Source organism: Dermacentor silvarum, chromosome 2, assembly GCF_013339745.2.
Source record: "Dermacentor silvarum isolate Dsil-2018 chromosome 2, BIME_Dsil_1.4, whole genome shotgun sequence".
NCBI lineage: Eukaryota > Metazoa > Arthropoda > Arachnida > Ixodida > Ixodidae > Dermacentor > Dermacentor silvarum.
The window spans coordinates 237,137,354-237,155,217 of NC_051155.1; the positions used below are offsets into that span (position 1 = coordinate 237,137,354).

At 44.3% G+C, this 17,864-nt stretch overlaps 1 protein-coding gene across 1 annotated transcript in view; it reads left to right on the forward strand.

Annotated features, from left to right (window-relative positions):
• Positions 1-886: 886 nt before the first annotated feature.
• Positions 887-17,864, forward strand: part of LOC119440758 (corticotropin-releasing factor receptor 2) — a 318,940-nt gene continuing 301,962 nt past the window's right edge. The window contains exon 1 of the mRNA XM_049662454.1: positions 887-1,033. Within this exon, the coding sequence (XP_049518411.1) occupies positions 919-1,033 (115 nt within the window). The 5' untranslated portion in view covers positions 887-918. The remainder of the gene's footprint in view (positions 1,034-17,864) is intronic.

Consider the following 17,864-nt stretch of genomic DNA (forward strand, 5'->3'; position numbering starts at 1 on the left):
TTTCCCGGTGGCGTGGGGGCGCGAGAAAAAAAAAAAGGGATAGGACCGGGCCGGGCTAGGCGCTCGCTTCGAGGCGCGCGTCGGCCGCCGAGGCGCGCTTGAGCGGCGTAGGAAAGGGAGGAAGGGGAGCGGATGCGATCGCAGCGCCTCCCTCCCGAAGAAGCCCGAGCGCTCGCGCACCTCTGGCTCGCGGTTCGGATACCCGGGCCGGGCGCGGGAGTTTCTCAGTCCGCGTTTTGATTGGGCCACGCGCGGGCCGCTCCAGGCTGAGGTTCCCGTTCGCGCGCTCCCGCCGTCTCGTGGTGACTGTGTTGCGCTGTCGCCTCCGCCGCCGCCGCCGCGCACGACACAAGTGTGGGCCCCGAGGCTCGACGAACTTTGTTAAACGCTTATTGCGGTAGTGGCACTACTACTTCCACTCTATTCTGTGTACTCTTCCTGTCCACGGCCGTGCTCTCGCGGTGCCGGCATAACTACGCCGTGCGGAGGACTCGGAAGAAAACTTCGGCGGGACGTTTTCGCTCTCTTCCTTGAGGCCGCAGTTCTGTGCTCCGTCTTGAGCCTCGAACTCGCTGTCGGGAAAGGGTATCGACCTAAGCGTGGACTGTTCTCTCGTGCGGCTAATCGTCTTTGAGATATCCGGAAGTTGCCTATGAACTGTGCCAACCAACGAACTTGGACCTTCTAAGGGAGGAGACAATTTCGTTCTCTTGTTCCTGCAGATTGGCGGACTTTACTTCATTTTTTTTTCATTTCTTGTGGACCGTCTTCCAGGTGCTTTTGGCGTAACCCGAAAGAAGTTTTTGTTCTCTTACTCAGGGAAGTGCCAATATTCTGGAACATCAGTGGGACGGTTTTGAAGCGTGGTCGTCGGCAATATTGTGAGACTTTGTGCGTGTGTGGTCGATCGGTTAGGCCATGCATCCGTCGGTGTCGCTGGCGGATGTGAACGCTTCCTCGACGATTGCGTCGACTGTGGATGACCATGAGCGCTGTAGAGACTTGTACAGAGACTTCGTCAGCGCCGGAGCAGGTATGTGCACTTCTGGGGCAGCTCTTTTTTTTTTGAGAAAATATGTTGTGATTCATCATTTTTGTTCATTATACTTTCGGTTTATTATCACTTAAACGTACAATATTTTTTTATAAATTACAGCCGAACCCTGATATATCGAACCCACAAATAATGAATTATTGTGTATGTGGAACAGCTGTAACATCCTTTTGAAAATTTCGGTATAAAATTTTTATTTTATACATCGAATTACCTATATATCGAACTTTTTTGGAATCCCCTTCAAGCTCGATGTATCCGGGTTCAACGGAATATACGGAAGGTCTCCAGTTATAATGCTGCAATGGGCATTGGATTAATATTAATAATGCGATAAGAAAGGGCGTACAATGAAGCAAGAAATAGCATTATAAAAAAAAATGTACAGGCACCACGGGATATGTAGAAACAAAGCCATGATTGTCAAAAGGAAATATAGCGGAGTGAACGAAGCAATACAGACTACGGTAACGCAACTATACGTATGAAATAACAAAAAAGAAAAAGGAAATCAGAGTGCATATAAATGCGTAATATTGTTTTCACTTAATAATAATAAAAAAAAACGTTGGTTACAACAGAAGCTGAAACTTATCATTGCTAAACGCAATGATAAGTTCTTTCACGTTAAATTATCTCTCTACTAGGCCCGTAGCCAGCCCCCCCCCCCCCCCCCCCCCCCCCGAAATTTTGAACTTTACCGAAAATAATTACTAAAAAATAGGTGCTTTCCTCAAATAGTCAAGGCCTTCAGCAAGTGCCTCTACCCCCCCGAAATAAATTCCTGGCTACGGGTCTTCTCGCTACTGTAACGTTTATGGTAGAATTTTGTTTCCGCTGTGCCAAAGATCTTGCTAAATCTAATAGCAACATTCCGGTGGCAGAATGTATTCCTCTACTCACCCAGTGATTGCTGAATATTCCGTAGGGCTGGTACTTAATTTTTCTATGTTGCTGTAAATGCCTGCCATTAAGGGTAATCCGGTAACGAATTATAATTTAAAGCAGTTTGCAGAACCTTCGAGTGCATTGGATGCAGCTTTCTTTGTTCATTGCTGCGTGCGGTGGTTCGCATTCTTTCATTTGGAACCCAATTTATAGTTGTTTTTACGATGTCCCGTTTCTTTCTTTATTTTGCCTTTCCATTCGCTATTCCCCATTTCCATTCATTATTCTCCGTAGAAGATGCAAGAATTAATTAACCCTTGTACAAAATAAATAAATCTCTTTTGTAACAGGCAGTTAGAGGAGGACGAAGTATAATTTGTTGTTTTTCTGTTTAATGGAGGTGTGAGGTGTTTTTTTTCTTGCTACGAATCTAATTGAAGGTAAATATGTGACCTTCTTGTACTTTAGCTAGGACGGAAAGGTTTGTGCAGCAAGTGCTTTACGGGAGTGCATGCTAGGTTCACCAAATCATTACGCAAAAGACAACACTTTTAATTCACCACCGCATGCTAGGGTAGAGTACGAACAAGAGTACCTTCTGTTGAGTCATTGTAATGTATCATTACAACGACTCAACCGTTAACTTGTGTTCGTTAATGAATAATTACAATGACGGGATGTTTAGGCACTTACTGACTGTTGGGCTAGTTGGTCTTGCATTATCATTATTTTTAGATTAATGCAAATTAATAACAGATACAAAGAACAATGTGGACAAATACGGGCAAGAGGAAGCGTCCGTCCTTGCCCACTTTGTTCTTTGTGTCCGTTATTAATTTGCGCTAATTTCCATAATTATAAGTTTAAGCATTAAAAATGGTGTTATAGGTGCCTGGAACAGGCACTAAAGCGGTCATTTAAGGAATCTATAGGCGGCAAATGCTTTCATTTTGGCATGTATAGGTTCATTTAATAACTCCAGCTTTGATTTTGAGGATAAACTTCGATTTTATAAGGAACACAGTCCACTAAACACCAGTCTTGTGAAATTAATTTTATTTTCTCGAGAAAACAGGATGAAGCAAGTTGTGTAGGTTACAAAATTTATCTGAAATCTAGTTTGGCTTGACACCACGAGAAAAGTTGTGAAAGCAGTGACAAAAAACCACCATCTTAAAATTTTCGCGTTTCATGTCGTGCTTTTTTTTTTTTTTCATCGGGTATATTAGTTTGCAAAAAAGAAACAAGCCTCGAGATCCGCCGAAGTTGGCGCGCGTACTTGTATCTTGGAATGTTCAATGGTCCAATGCCCTCTGTAATTGCAGAATGTTAGCCGATCAGAATCTTTGAGAATTATTTCAGTAGTGAAAGCCCGGGATTTCATCCGAGACAGATTGGAGTATCGAACTAAGCCCCAACAACAGGTCAATTGCAAATGGCGCAGAACCTTTCCTTAACGTCCAAAATGAGCCCCACATTCCAGGTCAGGGTATTCAAGTATCTCGATATTGTCGGCTAAAAACGCCAAGCCAAGTTAGCGCACAAGTGCACAAGTCATCTTGAGGTGTACCGTCGCGTAGAGCAGTTTGAGCCCCTCTCACAGCGATTCTCTCTTCTCCTGCAAACTGCTAATAACAGCCTTTACAACGACAAAGTATTTGTTTAATACCTGGCTGCCTTCAGTCAAATTCCCCAGCAGGTGATAGCATCATAAGCAAGATGAGGCTATAGAGGGAAAAAAAATACTAAAATGCATTTTTAGGCCCTGGAAATTCAGCATAGGCACCGACATCGATATAGTAAATTATAGGTACAATAACGGTGCTACTAAAATGCTTCTAAACAGTTCATAGTTTCTGCTTGTATTTTATATAGGCACGAGAAGGACGTAAGAAAAAAAAAGGCATTTTACCTAAAGTTCTGGCCTCTAGTCATGACACATATGTATTATGCGTGAAAGAAGCAATCATGTGGTGCTTCAAGTTACCTTTCGTTTTATTTTTGCTTAGGGCAAGCATCTCATATATTCTGATGAATTAACCTTATAAATTGATAATGACAATCTTGTCAATTATCTGTTATCAATAGAGTCACCAATAGCCGAACACGGCTTGATGGTAGCTAACAAAAGCAAGTGTACTTAGATTTAGGTGCACGCTAGAGAACCCCAGGTAGTCCGAATTATTCCGGAGTTCCCCACTACGCCGTGCCTCAAAATCAGATCGTGGCTTTGGCACGTAAAACCCCATAATTAAATTTGTATAAAACAAAGTTTTGTGACCACGAATGTTCTGGAACGATGTGTTCCCAACCTTAATTAATTAACCGGTGAATTTAACTATTAAGGTCTGCTTTATAGTCCAAGCTTTAGGAACTCATTCGCTCGAAGAGAGTTTGTAGTCTTCTTAGAAGCAGCTGTCAGAGCAGTGCAGATTCACCAAAAAAGAAGCCACCTGCAAGGACTTGCAAGGTTTGCAGGAGTACTGGTACCTTGTTAAACTCACTGCCAGAACAACAAATTGAACCACTAAGATCCAAACGTTTAGATACACCGTGGTAGGAAATAATCCCGGAACTTTTAGACTACAAACTTTTCGTAGTGGTTAGCCGCGTGCTTCCGCGCTGGCGCTGAGGTCTGTGCGGCTTAATTAACTTAGCGCTCGCATCTACCTTAACGAAGTCCCGTAGACTTCATTCGGTTCACGTACCCGTCTTTCTTCTTAGGGTGTTTTCTTCTTTAAGTTTGTGCATGTTAAGGAACTCTTTCATACTCCTTACCTTTCTTTTTTACTGTCGTTTCTTCTAAAGCACTTTTATTCTACTTTTTCAGTTTTCATTTTAATCACTTGGGATGCAGCGCGACCATCGCATGAATAGACTAGCCTCTTCAGCTATCCCTAAAATCTTCCTCTATTTCTTAGATCTAAGCAAGCAGAACCTCCATGATTAGCCGGCGATATTAAGGAGAATCACAAAGCATTAATCTAGGTAGTTTAACTGTGGGTGCTGGGTGTACACATTGGAAGCAGTGCCCATCCGACTACTCCATTTCACTCTCTAGAAAAAATCCGAGGTCCCTTAAGCACTTCTTATGAGTTGTGAATGCGAAAGCATTAATGTCCAATTGAACGCCGCTGAGCGCTCCTCCGAGTTTTGCGCTGCGAGTAATGTAGCATAGCGGTACGTGCTGCACGAGTCAGCAAGCTGCAGCAGCCTGCGGTGCCAACGCCACCGACGTCCTCCGCAACGAGAGACCGAGGAAGCAGCAGCGGCCACCAAGGCTGGCAGGCGCGAGCAGCAGCTAAGCAGAGTGAGGGTGAGAGAGAGAGAGAGAGAGAGACGGACCGCGCGCCGGCTTCTGAGAGCGAGAGCGAAGGTGACGTGGCGTCGCGGCGATGCCCTCTCCCCTCACGTGACACCTGGCGCGCTGGCGACCAGCAGGGCTTTCACCCACTCTGCTCTGTCGAGGCGCGCTCGCGACGTACGTGGCGTCGCCGCCAATGGGAATTTAGGTGCCGTTTCGCTTCTACAGACGCCGGCTTTTTCTCTCAAGGGGCCATTTGATGCTTTCGCATCAAAACATTAACTATGGTTCTAATTGAGAAAGTAACGCCCTGTTCGATGGGTGCGATTTATAAAGGTTAGCGTGCCACCGTGTTGTGGATTGCAGCAAGAAAGTGCGGGTGCCGCATGCCTGTTGGATTTACGTATAATGGATAGCAGATCGAAGCGAATGTTCTTCATTCAACCACGCGCACAGGCCAAACGACGTCGAAGACGCGAGGTTGTGCGAATGTAGGGCGCCGTTCAGCACTGTCTGCACTGAGACATGCATCTTCACACTCTTATATCGTAGGTATGCTCATATATAGACAAAGCTTCAAAGGAATGCATTCATTTGGATTCTTTGGTTTGTTTATTTGTCCGCCTGTGCACCCACTGTAGTGCGGAAATAAATTGCATATAAAGTGGCAAACATAAAAAAAGTTGAACTTTTACATGACAAGTGGCAGCGTAACCCGAGACACAGTCAACAGGTGCTAGCTAGTCTGGCTCAAAGGGCTGCTCTTAATTGGAAAATATAGTGTTTCTCTAACTATCTCTGATCCAGTCTATTGTTTGTTACAGCCAAAATTCTACTCGCAATAAGCCAACGAAAACAACTGACTGAATTTTGGTTAAGAGCATGTGGAAATATTAAACCCCTGCTCCCAAAATGAAAAAAAAGTTGCAGTGGCTTAGCTCGGCTATGCCAGGATATACGTAGCGTTAGCAAAGGTTCAGCTGATTATTCTTAGCTTTCCTGGTTGTCTAGATTGTCCAAGGATTAGCTTGATTGTCATGCTTACTGCTGCTCCAATGACACACACGCGGTATACGTATTATGTGGCACATGTATTCATTCCTCCTACGCTCAACCGCTAATTGCCAGGCAACTACTTCGGGATCCGATGAGTCAAGCTTCTCCGTTCTTCTGCGCTGTTGAGCAGCATTTGCGCTCTCCTTCTCCATGGCTATACCACACTGGCAAACGCCAGTCAGAAGCGCAGCGGCTCCAGCGCAGTGTCAGACGGCGACTGCAGAGCGAGCGCGCGCCGGCGCCAGTGCGTCTACCACGGCTACGACGTCACTCCTCTGGAATGCGCAGACCGGCGGCGGTGAGTCGCGCGCGGCGGCGGCGGAGTGCGCGAGAGGTGCCGGCTCCGGTGGCTCTCCGGTGCGCAAGCCGTGTGACATCACTGATCCTTGCGCATGCGCAGCACGGCTCTTGATGTGCCGCGCGAAACGGGCTTGGCTAGGCCAGTGTAGCTAACGCTACAAAAAATTCTTTAATAAGTCAATTTATAGACAACCGCGAAGTAGCTACTGGAAGAAAACTATGAAATTTACAGGTCGCAACCGCATTCATTCTAACCTAAAATTTAATGATAATTTTTTGAATTCTTGGTCAACGTTCTCTTCCTCCTTTAATTTATTTGTTTCTTTTCCTTTTTGAAATTTTACCCCAACACTTGCCAACGCTACCTTGATAAATAAATAAATTAACAAATAAATTATTCAATCAATCGATCGATCTATCAATCAAACATTTGACGTACCCAGGAATAACACTGATGTTTGAGTGCTGATGCACAGTGAAACATAAGCAAAAACAAAAGAGGTAGAAATGTAGAACAACTATAAATAAAAGCTACGGGATAAAAATATTGTTAAAAAACAATAAAGAACTTGATGAACAGCTACATAACGAGCAACATGACAACGATAACACACAGTTGAACGACTGAGTACATATACGGAAGGGGAGAGATACTATGAGAAGACGGGATAGGAGTGCAGCTTGAGAGAAGACTCAAGAGAAAGTACGAAGCTTCGAACAGAAAGAAGAATACAGGCTTTGAAAGATATCAAGATGGAGATAATTCATTCCTATACAGAGTTGACCCATTCTCGAGGTTTTCACTGAACCAATAAACTGACCGTACGTTCGACACGCTTCTCCATCGTTTACGCTTATAGATACACACCTCAGTTATCGTGTCGCATCAAAAGACGAACGTCCCCACGTTGTAGTTACTGTGATATAACTGCGACGATTCAGTGGAGCCTATTATCATACAACGTACTCAATACGACAAATAGCGGGTTCGCCAGCGTGATCGTTTGAACACCCTTGACAGACGTCCTCTCACCTTGAGCAAAGTGCTTAGACCGTACTCACGCTGTGATAAGCATAGACGTGCTGTAAGTACCCTTCGCGATTTTTTAGTGAAGACTAATCTTATGGAATACCGATAAGGGACATTACTATTTTATCTTCTACATTGTGGCTCTTTTTATCAAGCTCATCTCGCCATGTTGTTGTCCTTATATGTATGTATGAATATACTTGGGCGGAATCCTTCACTCCTGTGACCGTCCTATAGTTAGTGGACTGTTCTTTTGGTGCTGTTGCCCATAGACGAGACAATCTTTGTGTTCGTGTGTATAGCGTGTTTTCTGAAATTTTATTCTTTCTTTTCTTTTTTCTTGCGTAACGATTCTGGGATCTTAGGATAGGTGGTGGATGACCAGCGAAGCTGTTTAGCGCATGACACAGATGTGACACAGAATTTTGAACAAAGGTACGAACTCACGTTTGTTTAACACGTTTAGTGGTATATCCGATACTTTCGGTCTGCTGAAAGAGGCAGGAACACGGGAGGGTCTATGTTTCCTGGTAGTCTTCTGCGGAACTTGCAGTGAAGCAGAAGCTGGTAGAGCTGAACATGTAATAGTTTCATGAATGATTTTGTATAAGAAGAGCACGTTCGTATGACTACATCTGCAGCTAAGCGATGGAAAGGTAGGATAATTATTCAAGCTTGAGAATGTTGCTGGTGCGCGAGATAAGGAAACTATGTTTATATATACTTCTGAATTTTTTCTGTACATGCTCAATTAGTAAGCTAATTGAATGGCTTGTGCCATTCCACACCACTGAAGAATATTCGAGTAATGGAAGGCATATGGATGTGAACAATGTGAGGAAGAGTAGCGGCCGGGTTACGGAATTCTTTTGTAAGTCTGCAGACAGAACTGATTGTGTGAAGGCTTAATGATGCTACGCGCTTAGAGTGGGCAGATAAGCTTAACGTACTATTAAAAAGATGAATTTAGGGCGAGCCTGTTTAATTGGCACCATTCAGGGAGTGAGGATAGGTCGGACTACAGAGCGCGACAGTCCGTGATGCTGTGCATATGAAATCTTTTGATGTCGTCAGCGTACAAAAGAAACGAAGACTTCTAGACCACTGATGTCACGTCATTGATGAAAATTAAGAAGGTAAGTGGAGTTAACACGGAACCTTGGGGCAAACCATTATATACCGTATAGACAAAAGACGATTGATCATTGACGCTGACGAAGCAGGACTTATACCGAGGAGATGGCTGCGTAGTATATAGAGTTGCCATCGCAGCTTCAACACCGCAGTGCACAAGCTTCTCGAGCAGTAAGGGAAAATTTGCTGCGTCAAAAGCTCAGCTGAGGTCACAGTACGCAGCAATCAACTTTCCCCTTTGCGTGACCGGCGTGAAAACCTGCATCATAAAGCTGAGAAGGTTGGTGGCCGTTGAGCGGCCAGAAATAAACCCACTGCTGCTTTGGAACCGAGAACGTTTTTTACACTGAACAACAATACCATGTGAATAGCTAATTAGAAATTAACTAACTTGGAAATGTCATGGGAGAAGAGAAATAGGCCGATGTTTTGTCTGGCTAATAATTTTGGAATAATAATCATAATTGTAGACTAATGAGGTTTATCTCAGCAGGTATATCGTCTGTAGACTAACTCCGTAACTTGTGCGGGAAAGGTTTCTTTTTTTTTTCTTTTTGTCGTTGTAGATTTGTCCCGTTGTGTGATGATCGGTTTCAGAACGGGATCAGAACGACGCGTTCCGCAAGAGAGCGACGCTTTCGTTACCGGCCATCTTGACAGTTACATCACATCATTAGTAACAACGCTGGCGACGGAGACTTCGATAGCGAAGGGCGCCTCAAAGCGAGAGACGGGAATAAAAATTGCAAACTTCCTCTGAAGACGGGGGAATATAAACAGCGCTGCCATGATCCCTCGAGGCTCCAGAGGACCGGGCTCCACCGTACGTCCGAGGCTTAGCACCACGAACGTCCGGCGGAGAGAGCCCGGGGCCCAGTGACGGCTATGGAGCGGATAAACTCGGGTTTATTACCGCCCGAAGACAGAAGACGGCGCTTGGCGTAGAAAGAAAGAAATACGAAAGAGAGAAACCAATAAATAAATAAATAAGGAAAGAGGAAATGATTAGGGCAATCGCTCACACGTATAAGCTCTACAGTTCTGGGAACAGTGAATATACCTAAAGCCGGATTAATATATCGCGAGAAAACGTCACATAAAACACAAGTAAAGTTAAATAAAACACACTTTTTCTAGAGATGTAATAATCCGGTCTTGAGTAAGCTCACTGCTCGTCGAACTAAAGGGCTTACGCGTGCGAGCAAGTAGCCGAGCTTTATTATTTATTAGTTTTTACTGCCTCGTTTCATAATTTTTGAGTATAATTCCGTTCTCTGTGAAAAGTAGTAGCAGGTGGTACTTAAAAGCGCCAGCATCTCCGAAATAAGCACGTGTTATAAATACAACGAGGGTGGTCTGATGCTAATTGAAGCCACGGGCCTAGCTGTCGGCAAGAAACATTCCTAACCCAAAGTAAAGAGCGGGATGCTGTGATCTTAGTGAAGCTTATTCGATGCGTACGTTACGCCCAGGATCTTCGCAGGGCTTCCACAAACGTTGCTGCGGTTCTAGCGGAACTTGAGTTACGCTTTATGGAACTCGCATAAGCTGCAGCTAATTGGAGGTGAAGGCAGTACACAGCGCAGCCTTCCTTTATACTCGTGGCTTCCGTGTCTATAGCGTACGAAGGTATTCTTACCGGCAAATAATTCAGAAACATAATGTAAGAAGAGCATTTAAACAATAAACGGACTGTTCGGTGATTTTAAACTCGTTAGGATGTCAACGTGTATTCCCGGTGTTTCAGCGAACACTTACAACCATTTTTAAAGGTTGTCTGTGGCAGATAGCACAATTCTAGTTCATGAGCTCGTCTACTCGAAGGGGCAGACATTACATGCGCAAAAGATGGAAATGCATAATCGCATAATTAACAAGAATTTACTAATTAAGTTTTAACTAATCGCCTTGTGGCCCATATTGCAATTTACAAATTGTAGCCGTGCAGTTCGCAAGGCGTATCCACTTGAAACGAATTCTCAGCATGATACCAGTTTCGAGATATTAATTCTTGCTACTTTGCGGAGAAATGCATTGGGATTCTAGTTACGTTTGTGCTTCAGTGCATAAAACGACGTTTTGTTAAGAAAGTTACGTAGATAGATAGATAGATAGATAGATAGATAGATAGATAGATAGATAGATAGATAGATAGATAGATAGATAGATAGATAGATAGATAGATAGTGTTTAATGAAAACTGCAGTGGTTGCCCCCAGTTCGCGTGGGTTCATGGCACATTCAATCCAGACGAACGCGGACTGCACCAAGCTGAATGTAATATAGCGAATTGATGCTGCACCGTCTTGCAGCGGCTTAACTAAAACGAAATAGGAAGAAAAACAAAAATACCAATGCAGACAACACGACGGGTCGACTGGTCTGTCACAGCGTAGCCTTTCTCCCGCCTTCCGCTTCGGGCTGCCTCCGTGCGTTGTTTCCCAACTACACGGAAATGTATCTTCTCGTCTTTCTCGTAACGGCGCTCTCCAAAACAGGACACCGTCTCTTACGCAACGTCTTAGCGAAGGCGGAGGGCGACGCGAGGCAACAACGATAGCGCACTCTTCAAAACTCGACTGTAGGGATACAACGGGACGTCGCCCGATACATTCTATACGACCAGCGATAACTGTGTGTGCGTTCTATTTTTCGTTTTACCGATAGAAGAGCGGCGTCCGTCGTAAAGCTTGAGCTCGGGAATAAATCCGCTGCATATATACTTGCACGGACGGCAAGCACTCGCGATCGCAGTAAAAACAGAAAATGGCACAGAACGCCGTAAACTATGCACTCCGATCTGCGCAGTATGATCCGAGGCGTATATTTTTTGCTATTTCGACGTCACCAGGAGATGGATGCGGTCGAGCGTATACCGCAGGCACGGCCACGTTTTACTTTGGGCAGGAACGTTGGGCGTCGCGGCGAACGTTAGGCATCGCCGCTATTCCGCCTCGGACGTGGCACGCGGGAACAATAAAGCAAAATATGAAGCCAGCTTGAAAGGCCGTAATGAATGAAACGCCGGCGACAACTTAGCCGATTAACTCACGGGCTCGAGCTATTACGCAGGCGTATACGAGAGGCGCATTGCGTATAAGGTAGTTCACCGTTGCTATATATGGCACGCACTTCAGTGAGCACCCGACGATGAACCACGTGCAAGAGGAAGCCCATTTTTGTCAGCGTGCTGTAGGGAGCATAGAGTTTCATACAATTACTAGAGCGAACTGTGGCACTAGTGTCTACGGCAGCTACAAGCAGGGCAGTTCAGCCAGCATGAGAATGATGGGTACACAGTCGAACCAGGATATATCGAAACCACATACAACGAATTATTGTGTATAACGAACAGCAGTAAAATCCCATTGAAAGGTTTTGTACGGATACGAAGAACTTTATTAAAAGCATACGGAAAAACGCTGCCCTTTAGGGCGACAAAACTTTTTTATTTGATATATCGAACTTCCTATATATCGAATTTTTTTGCGATCCCCTTCAGATTCGATATGTACGGGTTCGACTGTAGTACTCAGATTTTCCTAAATTTCGTCCTTCTGGCTTTAAATGGCCTCGTGACTTGGCGAAGTGATCCTTTTTAAGAAAGTGCGGCGTTATAAATAATTAAATCAACGTTATGAAAATTGTCCGACCCCAGGATTAGAAAACGGGACCTCTACCGCAGAAGCCCGGTTTTGAACTCATTACGCCCGCGGATGCATGGACAAGCGGAACCACTGCATTTAAGCAGCGATTATGCGCGCTTGCAGGGTCTTATTACCTTCTGCATTAAAGAAAAAGTATAAATTGCCTTGAAACTTAGTTCAATTTAGGCCCAGATGGCGCGTAATAAACGAAGCCACAAGAACACTGAAAGCCTCTAGCACGAAGATCAGACAAATACACGCACTATACCATTATTCCCGTGGTGGCTGAACGATCACAGCGCCAGATTTCCCTTAGTGATAATTGTAGGAAACTCTATGGTATGGAGTACACAGCTTATGGCCACCGCTTATGCGTAATTAGTGTGCGTGATTCGCACTCGTACGCTCATGTGACTTCCACTGAATAAATACCGACGCGTCACCAGCACTCTTCCAGAAGGACATGCCCGAAGACATTTTTGGCATATAGAACCTAAGCCATGGTGCGCCACACTGTAAACGGAAATTCCTGCAAACATTACTGCCAGACCGTAGTTGCCAGTGCAAAATACGCAGTGATATAGCCGAGCCATGATGTCTGCATAAATTGAGGCGTGACATGCGGAAACGCACATAATACGAGATCCCATCAAACAGTACGCTGACTCGGAAATGCATAAAACATATCGTTGCTGCGCCAGCTTGTCCGAACACGGAGAAAAGGCTCGAGTCGCTGACGAAAAGCAGCAGAACATACTTTTCCGTAGCTTGCGGGACACCTTGCTCGGCGCCTATTCCATTCTACTCTGCGGCAGGTTGCAGAAAGAGCGTATCGATCACAGCGCACCAGTGGCAAACCTGCGCGGTGCATTCAAATGACCTGACAACAGGGCGCGCGAAAGGAAGGAAGCTATTTCTTTTCTTCCTTGTGCGAAGCACCCGTTATGAAAACCTTTTGTTTCCGCAACGCAGGCGTTCTTGCGATATCTTTGAGCCGAAAATCGAGTCGCACCCGGAAATAATTGTCGGAGCTAGTTTGAAAGGAGCGGAAGAATTGAAATCGAGCTTTTCCACGTCAGCTATAGTTACTTATACATGTTGGACCTACTAAAACATTCCGAGGCTATAGAATATGTTTCCTGGTTTATTTATCCATCCGCTCGTAGTTTGTCAGTTAATTACAGTATGCGATTCACCGCGAACCAAGTAAAAGCAAGAGGTGCAGGTCGTGCCTTTAAAAGGGATGATAGGAAAGGAGGAACTTGCGAGCGGTACCATCCAGAACCCTTTCGGAACCCGAGCTGGAAGTGGAAAAAGAACACAAAACACGCATTGTGCGCACGGATAAACAAACAAAGAAAGGAATCGAGGCCCGATTTCGTGGGAATCCGTGGGAAAGCTGCTAAGGCCGCCGGATGGCGTGCGTCTGCCGTTGGCTTCGCTACGATCTTTTGTCGCCTCGTACGCCTCTTCCGTAAGGTCGCCTGAAGTGTTGCGCGACGATGCGAGAGAAAATAATGGGGGCTGCACGCCCTAAGGCCCAGAGTTCAGTCTGAGAATTTGTCTTGGCGCTCACGACATCTGAAACACCGTCAAAAGAAGAGAGACAGATATAACAGCCTCTGTATTGACGCAAAATTGAAAGCTATGTAAGGTGGCGTATACGCTTGCGTAAACCGGGGAACGCACAATTGGCAGCAAAACGCAGCGCATGTGCCTGCTTATATTTTGCCGTTCCGTATAACTTCAGTGGCTCTTCTTTTTTTTTTTTTCATACATTCTTCTCCGAGTGCAGCCACTTTTCTGCAGGCGAATTGGCCGGCGGGCAGGGTATCTCGCTGTTTCGATGGGACGACCCCGGGAATACTGAAGCCTATCTCGCCGTTTTTGTGGGCCGATCCCATTGATAGTGCAGTCTAAAATTATGTGCCACAGGGCCAACTGCACATGTGCACTGGGTTTATATGCCACTTGGTTTTAGTTTGATTTCAATCTTATATTTTGCGATTACAAAGATATTGTCTTAATTATTATAAATATAAACACTACTGTACATAACATCTACATTACACTTTGCTACACAGCAGCCACAGTATTCATACAACCGTTCTCTAAAACATCACGAATGCTTCGAAGTACGCAGACGTCAAATACTGTGAAGTCTACCGAATTTCTTTCGTGAGGCTTGCCCTGAAGCGTAGATGTTTCCTTAAGTAGGAACGTGCAGGCCCTTCTCATGCAGAAATTGCAGTCGTGCATGATTGCTTTAGTGGTCTTGCGCTCTGCATCCGCTGTGACCCTTAGCTCAGTGTATCAGAACATAATTATAAGGGAGAGGCTGTAAAGAGAGAGAGGGGGGGGTAGGAAGGAAGGCGGGGGGGGGGGGGGGGAGGTCTTTCGATGGCTGCAATTTATCTCCCATTGTGATGACGCAAGAGAGGAACAAAAGTGTGTGGTAAATACTGCTTTTCAAGACTTTCCATTTATGTAAAAAAAAAAAAAAAGACAGAAGGGCAACTCGCTAGAAAGTCCGTTATGAAGTAGAATTAATTACAGGGGATCTTGCCGGGATACTAAGGGCAAGGAAATTATCCAGGACAACGCGAACAATAAGAGATTGAGAAACGAAACAGCTCTTATTAGGAGCGAATTACGTAAGAATGTCGACACAGTTTCTTTTCGTCATCCTGATTTTTGCTGTGTCATTAAAATCCAGAACAGTGCATGACTATTTAATGAGTCGACAAAATGTACACGTACTCGTGTATGCACAATGTGACAGCGTGTTTTTGGAAAAGAAAAGAGACAAAATTCTAAGTACAATTCATTGTGATATCGATACTGAGCCTATGTATGGAGATCCAAAGAGACTTCCTATTTTCGTTAGTGCCCTCCATCCTTACCTTTTTGGATTTTCGTTGTTAGGGGTCTGTTATCTTCGTCATTTCATCTTATGCAATTTTCTTTGATTTTGCAACAGGCTTAGCCACCCTTGTTTATGTCTGTGATGCTTTTTTTATGAGTACTGGCACAAACTTTGCACGCACAGTATAGGTTCTTGCTTTGTTCTCTACTTTCCTTGTTTTTCTTTTTATTAAGTAGTGACTGTACCACGCATGAAATAACGGATTTCGCTGCTTTGTTTCCTAATGTAGATACTTTACGGAACATGCTATATATATATATATATATATATATATATATATATATATATATTTCGATTCTCTTATTTGACTACACTGCATGTTCAATCAAACTGGGTGCACCGTGAATGCTTTCCGCAACCAATTACACGTCAGGGCGTGGTATTTTTTCGACGTGATCTGGACGCTTTTTTCAATCATCTGGCATATTATCACTGAAAGGCTGTAAAAGGCTGTTAACGAAACACAACAAACATGCCATTCCACAAAATTGGTTGCTGGGAGTGACTCGGTTCTGGCCAGCTAATGCAAGCAACTTCACAATAAACCAACATGCCGTTCCTCTTATCGTGGTACTTCGAATTTTATTTTTAATTGTCACCTTTATTTTTAACAAATTCTTAATTTTTATTGTGACACCCATGTCAGTACCCTGAAAGTTGCTTAGATTTAAGAGCGCTTTCGAATGTGCCTGTTAGATTGTTGTTTCTCTATAGCGGTAGTAACTTCTCGTAAGTGCTGTGATTAAGCGAAGTTATCGCTTTTGCGTACCAATCAACCATCGCGGTGCCCGAGAGAGAAATAAATAAATAATTAAATAGAGAGAGAGAGAGAGAGAGAGAGAGAGAGAGAGAGAGAGAGAGAGAGAGAGAAATAAAAATCGTCGGCCATTTCACTCCGTGAAGATGGTTAACCAGCGAAGCTGAAACGTGCGGCCCCGGTGTTCATCACTGGGGTAATCCCGCGGGTTAATTAAAGTATTTCTTAATTATGAGGTTACACACAGGTTTCGGCTGCGACGGAGAGAACGACGTCACTGATGGTATACCCACAGCCCGCCATTGTCGCTTGCGTTCGATGTCTCGAGCTTCGCTCGGCGGCGTGGTTAGCGGCATTAGCCCGCCATTGCCGCTTGCGATTATTCGAAATCAAATTGCTTCAAAATTAAATCTGTCCGTTACGCAAGACAATGAATGGCTCATACCCCCTTAAGCAATGGCTCATACCCCCTTAAGCAGTGGCTCATACCCGTAAACGCGGTCTCCTCATTACGACCGCAGGAAGAGAAGTGAAACTCTACGCTGCAATGATGAGCGGCAACGCAGCCAGCTGTAGGAAGCAGACGACGAACGCGGGAGCAGTGGCACGAGCGCGTGCCGAGGACGAGCACGAGCGCAACCCGAGGGGCGCCAACAAGCCAGCTGCGGAAGAAGACGACGACGCTCGAGCCAATGCTGATAGTTTTCTTTACACGGGCGACTTCACCTAGACATATAAATCTTCGCTTTAAAAGAAAGAAGTACTTACGTGGGGATAATGTACGGCTTATAGGTATAATCACGTCAAGATAATTTATTCTCTCTGTGTTATTTATTCCTAGTGAAGATGATCCTAGTGAAAATAGCCAGTCTATAACATAAAACGCTCACTTGAGTGATAAATTTGATGATAAATATAAGAGAAACGAGATAGGGTGTCCACGTATAAACTGCAGATGAAGGAAAGTGCTTGCATTGGCCTGCCACGCCGACCAAGTCACACCACAAAATGTGGGTCAAAAACCTTTAATGGTGGGAATAAGTAGAAAAGATCAGAAGGCGAAGCGATGATTATGAAGAACATGATGATTATGATGATGATCATAACGCCGGGAAGGTGATAATGAAGCCATGATGATGATAGAGGGATGAAGAAAATGAACATGATGAATATGACGAAGATGAGAAGTTGAAGAAGATTGAGGATGAAGATGAGGTAGAACATGGTGATAATGGTAATCCCCAGAAGGCGATGAAGCGATGAGCGAGATGAAGAGAGAAAAAGAAATCAAGATAGATCTATAAGTGGACAGCCGCCATGTTTTGAGGTCACAACAAACGGAGAGCTGCGAATTTCCACAACAAAGAGAGAGAGCAGGAAAAGCTGATAAGGTCAGCCTTGTGGCATGCTAAGCTTGCTATTTCTGATGGAGGTGAGTAAGATTTTATGAAAATAACTGGATAAAAATAAACAAATAAAAACAAATAAATAAATTTTATTAACCTGCCCGACAACACTGCATGCTGGTCTTGGTATGGGCGCATACGAGAATTGGTACATTATACTATACGCACACAGCTGGTCAAGCATCCACCACATTTGGCTGGGTACAAGAAATAGGTTCATTATATATATATATATATATATATATATATATATATCTCCCGAACTTTGTGGAGAAATGCATTGTCGTTCCAGTTAGTTTCTTAAAAAAACGTCGCTTTATGCACTGAAGCACAAAGTTAACTGGAACGCCAATGCATTTCTC